Source organism: Centruroides vittatus, unplaced genomic scaffold, assembly GCF_030686945.1.
Source record: "Centruroides vittatus isolate TY-2023 unplaced genomic scaffold, ASM3068694v2 contig_272, whole genome shotgun sequence".
Taxonomy (NCBI): Eukaryota; Metazoa; Arthropoda; class Arachnida; order Scorpiones; family Buthidae; genus Centruroides; species Centruroides vittatus.
This window is the reverse complement of record NW_027121732.1, coordinates 729541-747465: the sequence shown is the minus strand read 5'-3', so window position 1 is coordinate 747465 and position 17925 is coordinate 729541. Positions and strand designations below refer to the sequence as shown.

At 29.7% G+C, this 17925-nt stretch overlaps 1 protein-coding gene across 7 annotated transcripts in view; it reads right to left on the bottom strand.

The window, feature by feature from the left end:
* Positions 1-17925, bottom strand: part of LOC136971780 (catenin delta-2-like) — a 118587-nt gene that overhangs the window by 82987 nt on the left and 17675 nt on the right. For all 7 annotated transcript variants that reach the window (XR_010880216.1, XM_067266283.1, XM_067266286.1 and 4 more), the window contains exons 2-3: positions 13709-13853; positions 507-578 (exon numbers count right to left, since the gene is read on the bottom strand). Coding sequence is in view for 6 of the 7 variants with exons in the window: in XM_067266283.1 (XP_067122384.1) it covers positions 507-578; positions 13709-13813 (177 nt within the window). In the remaining variant the exon portion in view is untranslated. The remainder of the gene's footprint in view (positions 1-506; positions 579-13708; positions 13854-17925) is intronic.

Here is a 17925-nt window from a genome sequence, read left to right as displayed (position 1 = left end):
CTTAGAAGACATAGAAATTCCTATTAGAGTAAGTCTAAGAGCAGGCGTATACAATTTCTCTGAATGAACTTTTCTAAATCCATTTTCAGAAGAATGCAGTTAAGGAAAAGGTACTAAAATTATCTCTAAAGCAGTATTTTTTTTTATGATTTTCTTTATGGTAATTGCTTTTTATCAAGCCAAAGTTGTTACTTAAAACTACAATTTTATTATTTTTAAACTCTTAATAAACATTTTTAATATATTCTTAAGTTAATTATTTTGCATTCTTCGAAAATCTAACATTATTTTTTTGCTAAGGGATGAGGTTATAACTTAAAAATTCCACCATTGTATAACCTTGTTTGATATAGTTTAGTGTCTCTGTAATTAAGCGCTTTACATATAATATACTTTTTTTATATTTATTACCAGGGAAATTGTTTCTTTGGTGTTTTTAAGAAGAATTCGATAGAAAGGAAAGAGTTATTGCTGTATAAACGTTTATGTTTTAAAGCCAAACTTACCCGACTCAATTGATGAACAACTGTTTGTCTTTCAGTTTCTAGTTCACGACTCAATCTTTCAAATTGCGCCGCCTGAAAGAAAATAACAAAAAATTTTTTAAAAAATAGAAAAATGATAAACAATTTTCATAGAAATTGAATCAATTCTCAACCTAAAATCATTTTTTTTAACTTTAAAAATGGCATTTTATGAGACTCTTAAATATAAAAATAAATACCACCACCCCCTTTTTAAGTTGTAAAAATTGAATATTGTATCTATTTTAAATAATATTTTTGAATAAAATGGAAATAGAGAAATGGAAATTCGGTATTATTTACGATCGTTTCGCATTGTATAAAAAAAATGTTCCCATTTTTTCTTTTACTATTCCAAAAACAATACGTGTAATGATACTGTCAAAGAGAACACGAAACGGGTGGGACCTATTCACAACAGTTATATAAGAGTAATTCTTCACGAAAAACTATTCTGGTCCATGAACCGAGTAGGAGAATTATAAAATTTTTCTTATATCTCTTCTATCTGATCACTTACCTATGTATAGACCTTATAAATTCCGATAGACCGAGCGCTCTTGTATGTATGTATATATACACTCACACACACACACACAAAAAAAAGGTCGATTTTATAAGTAAACAGACATATAATATATTTTATTATTTATCTTTTATATAAAAGATTTTGATGTATTATATATATATATCGTACATCATCACAGATCATTATATTAGCGACAGAATAATCACAGTTATTTTACTGCTTCTCTACAGCACTTCAGTTGGACTTCCCCTAACAATATGTCTTTCCCTCATAACGTGTCAATTGTGCAGTCAAGTAGAAAATCGAGTGTATGTAACGAGAATCATACATGTTATATCCTTAACAAAATGTATTATTGCAATGCAGATCCATTATTTCCGACGTAGCATACCATTTTTATAGATGATTAATCATAATTAATCGATAGAAATGACATTTCTTGTTAAATTTCACGCGTGGAACTTCAATGTAAATTTATTTCCGGTTGTAAAGAATTCTTATAAATATTACTAGAAAATAATAATGCAAACCGAACGTATTATTGTCTTCCTGATGCTGAAATATATGATTTTAATATGTAATTCCTTACATGAACCTTGTGAGGGATGATGATGAATTGTTAAGGAGTTGCGTTGAAAAGAAATAATTTAAATTGTTTTATATGTAATAAAATATAATATATACATTATGAATATATAAATAAAGCCAAATAAATATTAAAAATATTGAATTTTTACTTATTTTTGGCTCTTAGAAAAGTAAGTTGTATGGATTTGCTAATAATCAAGATATTTAAAATATAATTCATAAAATATTAGAAATATTTACGTTATAAATGAATTCTTTTAAATTTTTAAATATTCTTATCATTTTGACACAATATATAACCTTTTTACATAGTTCTAATTAATAAAGTTTTCAGTAATTAACTAGTTTAACTTTTATGGTGAAATATAAGAAATTAAAAGTAAGATATTTTAAATATTTATTAATAAAAACGGGAAATAAGTTATAAGAAAAGAAAATTAATCGTATTTCTTTAATATTCAACAACATGATTTATAATGTAAGAGAATTGTTGGAGGGATAAGATGTTAGAAAATTTTTTAAGTGCTTCCACTAGAGTAAAAATTCACAAATTATTCAAAAAGCGCAATACATTTTATTAAAAAAGTAAAAAACGGATAATATCCCAATAGGTTCGGCTAATGGGATCCATAAACTAAAGCAAAAACATTCCATCAAGTTGTATTCCTCCTCATCCTCTCACTCTGCCATTAGAGTAATGTTAACAAACCAAAATACACAATTACCATCAATTGTGTTTTCTTTTGTTTTCTATTTTCGTTCACTATTATTTTTGGTAATGAAACAAACGGGGATTCAGTTTAACTACTTTATTGCTACAACTTCAATATTTAGTTACTGGAGGGTGCATTGTCCACTTATCGATCTCTATCGATCATCTCGTGTAAACCATGTTAAAAATACTATCATCCTCGGCGATTATACAGTATTTAGATACCCAGATACGCATTTTTACCAATATAAATGGATTAAATATGTGATAAAATCATTTATCTATCGTTTGTAAGTACGTACCATATAAAAAAAAATCCTCCTCGTTCTTTACCTAATCCTACAAGCAATGAGAAGTTTGTTAGGCAGAGAAGGATTAATATTACTCTTCTAGCATATAAAAATGAGTTTTAATAAATTGATAAATAAATAATCTAGTTACTGCTTAATTTTGATAAGGAATATTTTGAATTTTAAATTAATATTTTACTTTAAAAAATCATTTTTTTTATATATATATAAAAGCCGTTATCGTGGATGAATTTTTAAATATTTATGGCTTGAGAACTCGAGAAGAAAATTTCTCTCGAGTTTTTCTACTGGTTACATCACAAAAGTGACGTTATCAAACTCGCTGTGATGTATTATCCTGTAATATTAACTTTATTAATCATATAGTAATATTAATATTAATATACAATTGTTGCTAATCTTATTATGTCATAGAAACATCAACATTAATTCCACGTCAGATTTACCGATTATAGTATTAATATATAAATAAATAAATTTTTATAGGGGTAAATTTACTTCATTCCCTTCAATTTTTTCATCATTTAATGAAGATATAATGAGGGAGAACGTTATTAAAGATGCTTAAAAATTGGTTCCTAGTAAACATCTTGTTAAAGTCAAGAATATTATTAAAAATTGCATCCCATCTGGAACAGTTTTAAACTATTTTCCAGCTTAAAAAGATATTTAATTGCCTCAGAAAAAGGACTAGAATTTGGGCGGAGTCCCAAGAAAAATCTTTTTTTTTTTACTTTTAATTATTAAAATATGTTATCATTTTATACATGATGTTGAAAGCCTTCATATCATTAGATCTTCCTATTCTTTCTTCCCATTTTTTTTTTTATTATTTGGAAAGAACTGACTAATACAGACATTAATTGACTCATTCAAAGGGAGGCGTAATTACAGAAGTCGAAGTTTTGTTGCCAAGCAACGTACTGCACTTCAATATAGAAAGTCGAAACTTCGATAAGATATAACTTAGAATAAAACGGTAACGTTATGCTCTATCGAACGGTTTCGAGGTGGGTAATCTATTATTATTCAACATCAATTAATAAACCTGCCACGTAAAGAATGCTGACGTAAAAATTCCCCACTAAAAGTTAAATAAATGAAGCCGTTTTGGCAGCTAACTCATTGACGTTTGTTACGGTTAAATATGGTAAAAGTCGAACCACTTGCGGCTCTCTTAGACATTTAATTTAGATATAAATTATTTTAAAAAATGTATAATTACCGACCATCTTTACTTACTAAATTAGCTTTTCTTGCATGTAAAAATGAGAAAAAAATATTCTCGTTTCTCTATTAAGTATGGCGAATGTCATCTAGTCTCATCATATCCTTCACTACATCCGGATAGTAGTGGTATATTTGGAATGACTTCCGTCGGTAGATCGTAGGCATGTCCGGTTGTGTATAGTGCTACATCCGTTCATCACGTGTCCTCGACGAGAGATTAACAAGAGATTTGATTGGCAGATGAAACTGAAAAAAGGAGGAAAGCTACTCCGTCTCTCCAATGTTAATACCTAACTCTTCCTGTGGATGTCATCACATCCGCCAAGACCTTCTAAATCGTACCACGCGTAAATGTGGAGTGTTACGTACGATTTTTCTGTTTCTGAATGTCATTCTATCATCCATTTTTAGATTCCTTTACCCGAAGATATTAATGGACATACCGGATTTACTATTTTGATTACTCGCCTCTCGTCCGAATGCCCCGAGCCATGTCCTAATTTTATATATACGAGGTTATCTGTGAAATATCTAATATATTATATCAGTAACGAGACCAGATGACAAGTATAATTTTATAGAAATGTAATAATAAGGTTATCGAGCAATTTCCTCAGAGTAATGTAGCGTTAGGAACGATCCCGATACGAATAACCCATGTGTATTTTTCTCTACACCTTTTGGGATTTCTACTATAAATAAACGTGTTTAAAACGACTTCGATGAAATTTTGGTAACGAGAATCGGAGACAACCTGACTGTAAACACTCCAAATTGTTCCAAAAAATGCCACTAAAAATACATTTCTGGTGCTTGAACTTCCATAATGGTGATCCAATTACTTTATGAGGTTCAAGGTCTTGTAACGTAAAAAAGGGGCTCAAAAAAACCACCAAAATTTTCTAGTTTCTTACTAAAACTCGTGTACATGTTCTACTCTTCACCCTTTAGTTTATTTTAATAATTCCACGACCTCTTATACACTTCTTGAGCACACGTTAAATGTCTAAAAATAGGGTTTTAAAGTAAACACCGAATTCCTCAATGGGGAATTTAATTCTTCTTTTTTATGATAAATATTAATGTATATATATTTTATAATTGTATGAATTATAAGATAAACTCGACGTCACGCTTTCGTCAACGGTCCATTTATTAATTTTCGACTTGTTTGTATACTTTTATTCCTTATAGAAGAGCATGACTCATTAACACTCGACTCATATATCTATGTGGCATTTATTAATAAATGCGTAACATTAATAAATTACGTCATAAATTATTTATGATCGAGTTAATGAATAGCTAAAATTGATTAACCTTTAAAAACTTTTAAACTCTCGCTTAATTAAATTGGTATACTTTTGAACGTAATGATTTAAAAGTTAAAAATCCTTTGGTATTGAGCCATAGACGATGAGAGAATGGATCATGTGACAGAGATGGAGCGATATTTCGGCGTAACAAAATACAATCAGTAGAGGGAATGACACATTTCTGACTTGGAAAATGTCTATTAAACAAATGATTTCGCTTAAAAATAAAGCATTTCTAGAAGCCTGTCACATCGGGAAACAACCGCAATTTCCTACAGTAGATTTATCATTGGAAAATTCTTACATTCGAGCGTATAAAAAGTCATTTTTCTCTACTTTTCTGTAACGTTACTCTCGGATTATCTTTTTACTTCTCGAGTACACGGCACAAATAATAAAAAAAATAACAAGTTATAGGTTAAATGCGTAAATATTCTTGAATAAAATCGGGGGAAAAGAATATATATGGGCATACCTTGTAAAAAAAACTTGCGAGAATTTTTCTGATATAAATCTCTATTAAATTTCGAACGATTATATCTGGAAAAAACTGTTATACATTCTATTTTTATACTCGCTGCGTCCAAAAATAGCCTAGAAATATATTGATTTTGCGAAGATCTTCGCCAAATCTTTTTTGTTTTTTTTAAATTTAGTAATTTAAAAATGATATAAAAATTAATTAGCGCGATTAGTTCGAAACTCGCTAATTTTAATAAATTACACACGTTTGGCTTATTCGAAACAGGTTTAAATTTAAAAAAATAAATAAATGATTTTAAAAATTAATTTTATATGTTTATATCCATTACCAAAGCAAATATTTTTATAATTTCGGCTTAACGTTTGCGTTTTTAATTAATTAAATTTGAATTTTCGATTGATTTCGCTTGGAATTTTTCTGTATAAATGCTCAAATCTAAGTTTCAAAATGGGTTTAGATTTTTGTTTTTTATTGTCCCCAGACAAACTTAAGTCCATTAACGTCCAGTGTTACATGATCCCGGACGCAAAACTTGGCGTCAGAAGTGTTGACGCCCGTATGGCGTGATGGATGACGTCACAAAGAAGTGTTTGTTAAGTAGGCTAGTCACCTAGTGTTTACAATCAGCTTGTTATGCGCTTCCCTCCTCATTTAATTAGTGCATTGAAGGGAATTGTTTATAGTGGATGCTGATGCTGATGCTGCTGCTGAAAGCTTTTTATTTTTATTTTAAAAATCTTGAGTAGAATTAAGAGTGGAAGAGTAAAGTGAGACATAACGTGACGCTCATCTGTAGAGAAAAAGGCTTTAAACTATATTTATATTCATATCATGATCGTGTTTTACATGTAAGGTATTTGCAATTCTCGGAATATTCTTTAATAAATCAAGAGAATTTTTCCTCTACTAATCAATATTTTAGCATTTATTTTTAAAATATTAACCCTCCTTTTTTTAAAAAAAAAGTTTTGGCGTTAGAGTGTACACAAAGATTGTTAACATAAAAGAAAATAGAGATGCTAATCCGCTCCTATGTAAGTCTAATTCAGTTTTATCCTATTCTATGCAGTGTCAATGAGGTGTCTCACTATCGAAATTCCTATCGTAGTAGTAGAGCATTGAGAGCAATGTTTGGCTTGGAATTCCGTTTAAACGCACCCAACGGCGACAAGAGCAAAGATCTACAGGGATAGCATCGTTTCACTTGATGGACGGTTATCTGAAATTAATTCTAGACCCCATATCAATAATGACGGATGAATAGCTCCAGGGACTAACCGTTCTAAATGAATTGTAGGAGTAAAGCTGAACTGATTCATCATCATTGCAAATGTACCTAAGCAGCTACTCCGTTTATCAGCTTCCACATTCGAGCACTAACCTAACAGATTGGTTTGCTCTGCAAATTGAAAATGCTGCAACTCGAGCGAAGATCTAACATTTGTCGAATAGTTTTTATCCTCTTACGATAGCCTCTACTTTAAAGTTTGCCTTTAATTATAGGCGTTTAAAGTCTATCCGAAAATAAATTCTTCCTTTATATATTGATATATATTTTTATAAGAAAACGTTTGTGGAAATTGATTAAATAATTTGTAGATAAAAATGTGTTGGATTCAGTTTAAAATAACAGCCTGTGTGAGGGCTATAAGAGTCTGTTTTAGAGCCTATAGACGAGTTTCTCGGATATTGACTAGATACTTTGTGAAGACCAAAAGCGATTATCGAAAAGGACATTGGTTTCATTACTACTGGGCATTTTTCTAGCTTCCATCAACTTAATCCTATTGCATAGATCTGGTGAAACGTCTTTCTCGCGAGTTAGGCCGGTGGAGGATTACCGAAAAAGAACAGAGATTTAGGAATTTAAACACCATATCTCTTCGCACTGCTCATCGTCACCAATCTGTCCCATCAACGACACGTCACGTGCTGTCTCTATGGCAACCAATCTTTATCATTCCTTCATTGTACCAAACTTCTTATTGTATTATCTGATAAATGCCTTTATAAACCATGGCACGAAGAAAAGCGATGGCCTTGTAGGCCAATTTGCTACTCGCGACGAATTCTACAATGTCTAAGAGCCTAACTACTGAAAACCTCGGGCCAGAAACCCTTTAACGAACGAAGCCATTGTTGAGAAGACGTTTATTCTTTCCGATCGTGACCGACCAAATAAAAAAAAAAATAAGAAGAAGAGAGGTAAGAGTATGTGTTAAGGCACCTTAAGATGGAGCTTAGAAACGGATTGCGGGTGAATATTGTAGGACATCAATTGTAGGCCATCAGATAAACTGCATTTACCGATAGCAAACGCAGACATTATGTTAACAGCATCGGACATCTCCCGAGATTTCGACGGACAACGGATCTAATTTTAGACACTGCTTAGTTGGCAATGTTTGTGCTGCCAGGTCGCCCATCCACTCTATCGATCCGTCCTCATCGACAAGCGAGTTCAACGTACGAAGCCAAAAGCTTTGTTCCATCACGTCTTCGTTTCTTTAAATTTCAACCCGCTCTTCCTCTCTAATTATCAAATTAGTCCGATTTACAAATTAACCGTTATTAACAATTCGCTAAAGCTCTTCTTAAATAGCCTAACGCGTGCCTCCATCGAGGTTTCAACTTACAAAAGAACGTTTAGGAATAACATATTCGATTTATATTTCAGTCGAAAGTGGCTAGAAGAATGCATAGATTTACTTTATAAAAGAGGCAATTTATACCTATAAAACTTTAACAATACAAATATTAAATTAACTTCTAACACGAGATTAGACTTATATAATAAGATTGTACTTGGAGAAGTAAGGAACTACGTGATTCATTCGTTTAATTCTATCCAAATCCAATAGACCAATAGAGTTTCTCGAGCTTAGTTTAGACATTTGTACAGTGTTTTAGTATTCTCTAATTTTTAATTATTTAGATAATATGTAATCTTGACATCATACGTAATAAACTAATCGTATCGAATTTAAATCCAATGTAAACACCGCAAGATAGAAGACATTGATGATTATTAGTTCGAAATGGTAAGCCACTACCCCTATTTTCAATACAATAGCGAAGTTAATGATGATTATAGAAGTTGGCATGCGGGCAAACTTGGCCCAGAGATCGCTTTGCAAGATCAAAAACAAATAACTAAACAAGTTAAAGAGAAGACGGATTGCAGTTTTGCTAAGAGAAATACAAAGTAATCAATTATGAGATTTATTAGAAGACATTTTGCCTAATTTATGGAGATGAATGGATAAGACTTGGTGACTCGGTGTTCTAGATACAGACTTAACGCATCCAGAATAAAAGATTCATCTCTTGACGGTTTCATTATTTATAAAAGAAGATACATAATAAATACATTTCTAGAAATTTAAATAAAAATAACTTATTCTTTATTTTATTCACAATTACGAGCAAAGTACCAAAGATTTCATTTAAAATTTTAATGGAAGGAGTATTAAAAACATAGGCTATATTTCCTTAAAATGGTCTTACTTTATACAGAATCTATAAATTTTTTCAATTTACGAATTAAAGTTAAGAAAAATTGGGTGTAATGGACCGCTTAAGCGTTGAAAATTAAAGATTTTTTCATACTCATCCGCACTTTTTAACTTCAAAACTTGAAGATAAGTCATAGAAAATACTATAAAATAGGATCAATTTTACAGCATTTATACCATGATCAGTTAATAAACCATAGTATTATATATATATATATTGGAAGGGATTTTTTTGTTAATTATGGATATATATACTATCCCTGTTATTGTTTCCAAGAGATAATGTAATTCAGGATGCTATTAGGTTATCACGCACAGTGGAGTGTTACAGAATCATGTCTTATCTTACAAGCTCCACTTGCGTGAAGTAATTCCATGCAAGGATTGAAGATGTCAGAGAATTTCATGAGATCGGTAACAAACTATGCTTGGTAATGCTTTTATGTGCCGGTATTTTATTTATTTATTTTTTTAACGTAATCCCGAGCATTATTTTATAGAAATGAGACTTAGCTATTGTATTATTTTTCGAATATTTATTTCTTAGCTTTCGAATATTCGATAAAAGACGATGATTACGATGAATGAGAGACTAACGAACGTTTGAAGGACGTCTTGATGAAACTCAGCAGGACCAGGGGGTAGATTCGGCAACAGGGTGAACTGTAATATTGGCTCGTATATAAAAATTATCCTGTTGTACACGTATTGAATGCTACTAATTGGTAAAATTGTTATGAAATTCTTTGAATTTCGTGGAAATAAAAAATTTCAAAAATTCTTCGAAATTTTACTAAAAACTCACAGGAATAAAAATAGAATTTCACTGCAGTAGAATATATAATTAATAATTTATTTTATGAATAAAAGATACGCGCGATGTTTCAATACATAATTTATCATTTAAAAACCTTTAAATACAATTAAATTTTAAAAATATTCGGAAAATGAAAGTATAAAAATTTAAAATTCAATTAATGAAAGCAATTATCGAAATGCTTATTAAATACATTTTTAATCGTATAGAAACTTATTCAATAGTAATTGTATTTAAGTATTTTAAAATATAAATTTTAATTACGTTAATAACTCGATATTTCGACTAAATTCTTCCATTGTTATACAATTTACATCGAAAATAAGTAAGATATTATTTTAATCCATTTTTAATTAAAATTATTTAAATTTTATTGTTGTAAAGTCAAGCATTTAATTTTTAATAATTATTTTCGAATATATTATTTGTGATAAAAAGTTTCGCGGTGATGTCAGACAGACAGACAGAGAACCTGAAATATTTATCAGGTAGGTAAAGTGACATTATGGCAATCTATGTGACAAAAACAGAAGACGAGACAAGAAAAAGCAATTAAAGTGAATTATTTATCGAAAAGAAAAATCTCTAACGAGTTAAATTTTAAAAAAGTATACTTTACAAACTTGATACATTATGCTAAATGATAGACATTCGGTAATTAATTTTTATTCTTTAAATAATAATAATAATATAAAAAAAAACATTAATTTATAATTATAATCTTATATCAACCGTGACACGTGAAGTTATGAATATAAACGAGCTCCATCCCATGTCGTATCATTCAAAAATGATTTACTCGATTTTAATAAAATAGATTATGAATATTATGCTTTGATTATCTCTTACCTTAATATAAAATGCACGCTGATTATTATTATTATTATTATTATAATTCGAGATTTCTTTCATTACCTTTCATCACGTTCTTTCATTTCTCTTTATCAACTTCTTACGCTCTTCATTAACTTCCGCATTGTTATTCATTAATTTTGGTTTCTTTCTCTTATTAAATTCTTTCTGTTTTATTTATCGGATTCTTGCCTTTCTCAATATTAATTTCTATTATTATAGTTAAGTTATATATCCAACTTCTTTTACGTGATATCGAGTATTTGATACACGTTCTATTCTCAAAAATACTTTACACATATTGCACATTATTATTTAGTACAGGGAGGAGAAAGAGCTTGCACGTTGTAGCGTAGAGTAATAAGTCTATATCCGAGTATAACGTTATAACGAAGATATACTCTTATTATACTCGCAATAATAGAGAGTAGATCTATATGATAAGAATGATGACATTAAAATGTGCTTATCGTGATATAAATATGCTTAGTATTTATCTGCGAATAGAATATTTGATACTCTCGTGTTTTGATTTTTGTAAAATTCTTGTGAAATGCAAATTTTCGTCCTTCCTAATACAATAAAAATTGAATATTAATTCAATTTTTATTGTATTATTGTAAAAAGGAATAATTTATTTATCTTATTTACAATAGGAAATGTACAATGACAATGAGTATCCTCCTCCACATTAACAATAACCCCAAACAAGTAAGCGTAAATATACATAAAATCTGCATTTCACGAGCAGTTTACAAGGACTAAAACATTAAAAATTCTATTATTCTTTTAGAAAATAAACCTTAAAGGTGTTTATATTATCATCACAGCAGTGTTAATATTAGAAACATGTTCTCTACTTATTCAATAATATATTATTGTAGTTAACATGAAGAGAAAAGGACAAATTAATACCCATTTCTACTTAGTTTTGTTTTCTAAACATGTTTTGGTAAATCATGTGTATTCCCCTTTCCTTAATTATCCAAACTAGTGAAACCACAGTCTCTTAACTCAATTACATAATACTGAATTACTGAATGTTACTAATAGGGTAATTATCGTGTGTTCTCTGCCTAGTTTCTGGCAGTATTTCATATGCTTCAACCTAACAATGTCTTTTGAGATATTTAGCTTCATTTTTTATATATTTTTCACTTAGTTTCCTTTATAGGTAGATGAATTAAATTATGCTAAATCAATTTATAAATCGGGATAAGCAACGGATAAAAAAATAAAATAAAGAAATAAATTTGCCTTATTTTAGCAAGAATTATTTCAGCTTGAATATGAAAAATGAGAAAAGTAATCTTCTCCGAGCAATTAAGATGTTATAAAATTTATTAACTACACTCTAAACGATGTTTTACTGCATGGATGAAGAGAATTTAGAAAGAAAATAATAATAAATATATTCTTTGCATGTATATCTAGAAAGAGGAAAAAAATTCATTCGGGTTTTTTGTAGCAGTAGCCACAAAACACCGAGAGTTAACGGGGGGGGACGTTGCATTTTCGCCAAAACGTATAAATGTCATCTGTGTTCATTAAAGCGGCTCGATCTTCCTTTGTCCAACAATTCTGGAAGGTTTCCAAGTATGCCCCGTTGTGGTTTATTGTTCGTTGATAGAGGCACTCTCGATCGAAGGTGCAGTTCAGCCATCTTGGCAGTTGCCTGATGGTTGAATTGAACCGGTGGATGTCAATACACAGCTGAAAATGAATTTCTCCTGTGGATTTCTTTATGAAAGAATAGAAATGCAGGGGGGAGAAACGTACTCACTTTTAGAAATTTTATACAAAGATATTTTTGGGGTAAAAGTTTTGATAAAGTTTTAATAAGTAGCCTATAGATTTATCATTTAAAAAAAAAAAAAAAAAAGAAGAAGAAGGAATGTTTTTAACTTTACTGCTTTGGTTAACCAAATAAGGAATTCTTTGTTTTTCGTGACCTGTTTGAAGCATCTGGAAGCACTCACAGATATACAAGAGGATTTTTAAAAAAAAGTTATTGATGTTGTATGGAAGTCGTTGCAATGTTGCTTTTACTACTAAAGCAATTTTATTTTCGTTGCTGTTGCTAAAATGAAAATGGATCTGTTTATTTTTGCCTTTTTTTTAAGTCTAGATATTTGTTCAAGTCGATTGTATAAGAAATTTTTCACTTACAATAAGATTATTGTCGATTTACTTACTACTTCACAATTTGATTTTTCTAACTTCAGCCTTCTTATCCACGCGATCTTTCCTCTCCTACAAGTTTTTCTACATTATATTTTTAATACTTATAATACATAATTTTTTATTAAAATAATTCTCCTCTAATCTGCGAATTACAGAAAATTTACTACACTGTTTCCCGCATGTAAGCTACTTAACGTAGCCTATATATATATATATAATAAAAAAGAACAGATAGAAGTCTTGACAGTTTGTTATATAGATAAGGACCCGGTGTAGAAAGCTTTAAACTTTTAGAAAACGAAAAATTTTTTTAAAATCTGACATATTTTACGTCTTTATTTGAAAAATACTGGAAAAGAAGAAGGCCTACATACTGCGATGCACACAGAAAGTTATATTCTAGTGTCTTTATAACAAGCACTCAATCTTGTTATTTTATAAAAATAACATCAAATCTTGTCGAGAAAAACAAGAGATAATCAATGATATGTGAAACATCATTAATTTTTGTCAAACGTTCATCACAAAATTGATTGCGCCAACTCCCTCAGAAAAAAAAAATAATAATAATACAGTAATAATAAATGATTATAAAAAAAATCAATTTTTTTAAAGTTCTATAAGATATTTAGATATATACACTTACTTGTTCTTTAACGGATAAATGGACATCGGACCCAGTTTGGTCGTGGGAATCGCCAAGATAACGGCTTAAGTTTCCTTCTTGGTCGTCTTGTTGGCCTGATGGCATTTTGATTGATAAAAGTGAATTTCGAATAGTTCAATCGAGCCTGAAATGAAACGAATTATATTAAAAATTGAATTAAGCATTTATCATTGAACATAATACAAATCTCGGATAACTAAATTATCTCTAATAAATCGTATGTAGTTAACGAGTTTGGCGATTTTAAGCTGAACACACACTTTCGACGGAAGGAAATTTCTTTCTTTCTTTTCTTTTTTTGTAGTTTCCGATCGCGTATTATTTATTATTTAATGTATAAGCATATAATTTTAGGAAACTATTTATTAATGTTCGAAAGATAACACTGGAGAGAATTGATGCATTTAAATCTTAATTGCTTAACATTATTAATGCATAGAAAGATTGTTAATTAGATAGCGAATTCGTTCTAATGAAAACGCGATATACTCATTTTAGTTACCATTCCGTTATTACCAAGTCTCGATTGAACTAATACAAGGAAAAAGGATGACAATAAGCAAATTAAATTTCTAATTATAAATATATAAACTATTAAAGAGAATTAATTAATTGGATTTTAATAAAGCGATGAGTTTAATTAGAATTATTACGATTAGAAATTGCTGATAAACATTAAGTAGTTAAATTCGAAGGATTTTATACGCTGGTAATATAAATATTTGAAGATATGGTGGAGCCTGTAGATATTTTTGTTGCTTTCATCGCACATAAAACGATGTTAGTGATACGAAAGCGATATTTTTGCCACTGGCAAAACTGATTTCAAAATCTATAAAGCAATGGCATATTGGCGTAAATTCCTGCTGTATCTAAGGTTTTTTGTTATCTCTTTTTTTATCTATTATATCTAATATTCTCTATGTAATAATACTGTAACGATATGATAACTGATAACACTTTGTAAGCCTTGTTTTTCCTTTTAGAGTAGTAAAAAAAAAATGTATAAACTTAGATAAAAAAGCCGGCAAACCGTGTAGTAAATATCCATTTTAACAACTTTAAATATGTTTAATTATTCTATAAAATTAATAATATATATTTTATATAATAAATTATGTATATAAGAATTTCCTTTAAAGATAAAAACGCAGTAGTAATTGATACAAAACTATTATCTTCTGATCTTTTTAAAGTAATAAGAAAATACTCTTGGAAGGATCGAAAAGAACTTCATTGATAGACATGCCAATCTATTAAGAGCTTTCCTATTCGAGACGATAGGAAAAAAAAAGAAAAAAAGAAAGGTTAAACCACTTTAGGATTAATGGAAAATTGTATTCGATTATGAAAATTCAATTAAGTTAGAATTTTGAGGAAAGAAGCAACCTCTTATCTAAGAAGCACTCTAGTTAAAATTTTATTTATCGGAGACAAAGTAGTTCACTTTTTAAGCCACAAAAACCTATCTCTAGGCTGCAGGATAAAGTGGAAACATTTATTAGAGATTTGTAATACATATTTTAAATATATATTATATAAATATGTTTTAAAAAATTACTTGTTAACCTTGGTTTCTTATTCCTTTCGTAGACTAAGTGATGAACAATACGACTAATTACACCTCACACGAGAGATAATCAACGTAAAGAAGTGACAAATTCCTCACATTTTATTCTAATAAACTATAATCGAGTAACTTATGTTTCTATTTAATTTCTGTGCTGCTCTGTATACAAATTTATAAATCCTTTCCAATGTTTAAACAAGCGCTCGACAGTAGAAAACTGTCTTATTTAATAATTCATAACGCTTACTTGTGCGTAAATATTATATAAAAGTATATAAAATAAAATATATATAAAGTTGACAGAAACTTTTTCGGTGTTCTTGTACGTTATGACGAAAAAGAAAGTAGAATTTGTTCGATAAATATACAGAAAAGTACTTGAAATAAAATAAATTGAAACACTTGACACTAGTTTTGAGAATTTAAAATTAAATATATATATATATATATATATTTGTAAACTGGCTTTGAAAAATATAAAGAATAGTTTCTTCCTAGATGATAAATCATTTTTGTTCTCTTCCTGATAACAAGTCCATTCTTGGTTAGCTGTTATTTTCTTAGCTATCAATTATCGAATGATTCAATTTGAATGTGACACTTACAGGTGATGTTGCATTAATAGCTACTAATAGACTCGCTTGGTATGCATTGCTTAGCACGATTAGGGGTCCTGTTTGGCACGCCTACAGATGTCAGTACGTTTAGTTACACCGATAAGGTAAATTGCTTTACCTGTCACTCTAATTGAACTATTTTTACTTGATTTTTACCTCTTCGTTTCTTAAAATGCAGCGGAATATTCTTATATTTATGTATTTCTTAATCGGAACTTCAGAGTTTTAGTTTCTACTAATCGTTTATGCTTGCAGTAGCGGAACCAAGGAGAGATTCGAGGAGAATCGGATCCTACTTACCTTTGTAAATAAATAAAGAAGGAAAATGTACAGGATATAGGCCTACTTTACATCCACAGTACTCCTTCATCCAGGAGTACCATAGTGAATGTAGCAGCCACTGTGGTACCCCAGTGAAATACGGTATAGGTTTGCAGATTCTACTTCGGGCATCCGTATTTATTCTAGTTTACGCTATTGATTGTTGCGTGAATCTTTGATAAAACAACAAGTAGTAATTCTTATAAAAAAATAAAATGGCACCAGGAAAGAACACACGAATGGGATTTGTAAAAGGTCGATTTAAATGTAAACAATATTAAAATTATCATTACAATAATGTATAAATAAGAATTGGTAGAAGTTGAAAGGTAGAAAATGAGATAGATAGGAAGAATATTTGGTTTATCATCATCGAATATTGCTTCTATTTAGTTTTCTTTTCTGCCCGAAAATCCATTAAACATGAGGTTTGTTGTTAAAGGAGCGAGGTGAATAGAACAGTAGAACGAAATGAAATTCCTTCAGTTGGAATGAATGCTGGTGACAAAGATGGTATATGCATTTATTTGATGTAAAAACCCACTAAAATTGATTAATGCTGACATTAACCAAAACTCTAACTCGTAATCTTTAACTCCGATTTTTCCGAGTCATAAATTATAGAAACGCACACGAAAGCCGAGTCGATATTTTAGTTATTCTAATTTACACTCAATTACAGCCACTAAAAACGATTTACCCGCAGGATATTGTCAAATAAAACACAAAACTGTTTTAATATTTAGTATTTTAATTTGAATAAGGGAGACGTCTTCGGTAATGATTAAAACCAATTATAATTAAATCATATCACCGATGATAGCGCCTCAAGCACCAATTTATAATACTAATAGCATTAAAATAAATTTTATTCCTGTCGAGGATTATTAATATTATATCATTTACTCGAGAGAATAATGGAAAATTTTCTAGAAAAATGATGTTTTTACTTTAATTTTATTGTAAAGATAAAAATTGATTTAATTTAATCCTCGATGTAAGAGCCTCTAGCATCGAATTACGGTACTAAATCTTTCGATATTCAAATGTCAAGTTTGTGAGGCTATACAATGGTTCTCTTCTTAAAATTCTTAAGATCATTAATTAATAGAGTTAATTAGGCTTTTCTTGCAACTATAGCCATTAATTACTCGAGGGTGAACGAGTTTCAAATATTTGCAATTGTTCGAGCCGGTAACGAATGATGGAGAAAACTTTTGACATCATATCCCGCATTTAATCAATACAGATTTATAATAGTTAAAAACTGTTGCGGCCCTTGTTAAATAATCGTTTATTCCTTTATAGTCTGGCAGTAAATTTTATCTCGATTAACGCTTCATTCCAATCTGTCAGGATAACGTTACGTCAATCTTACGTTAGTCGTGACGTCACGGACGCGCTTTCGTCATCGATGACATATTTCCTCTTATTCATAACAATAAACCGCGTGGCTTAAGTAAAAAAACTCATCCAATCGTCATTTTTGTGGAGAATTTTCGAAAAAATAATCGAATTATTTTATTTATGAAATTAATTCTGTGCAATTAAACATTTTTCTGTCTCCCATTAAAATCGGATTACGTTAGAAAAATCGATTTCACGTGTAGTTAAATCACCATTTTGCACTGGGCTTTTGCTCAGCACATTATAAATAACTCTTCTATGTTAGAATTATTTTCTATAAC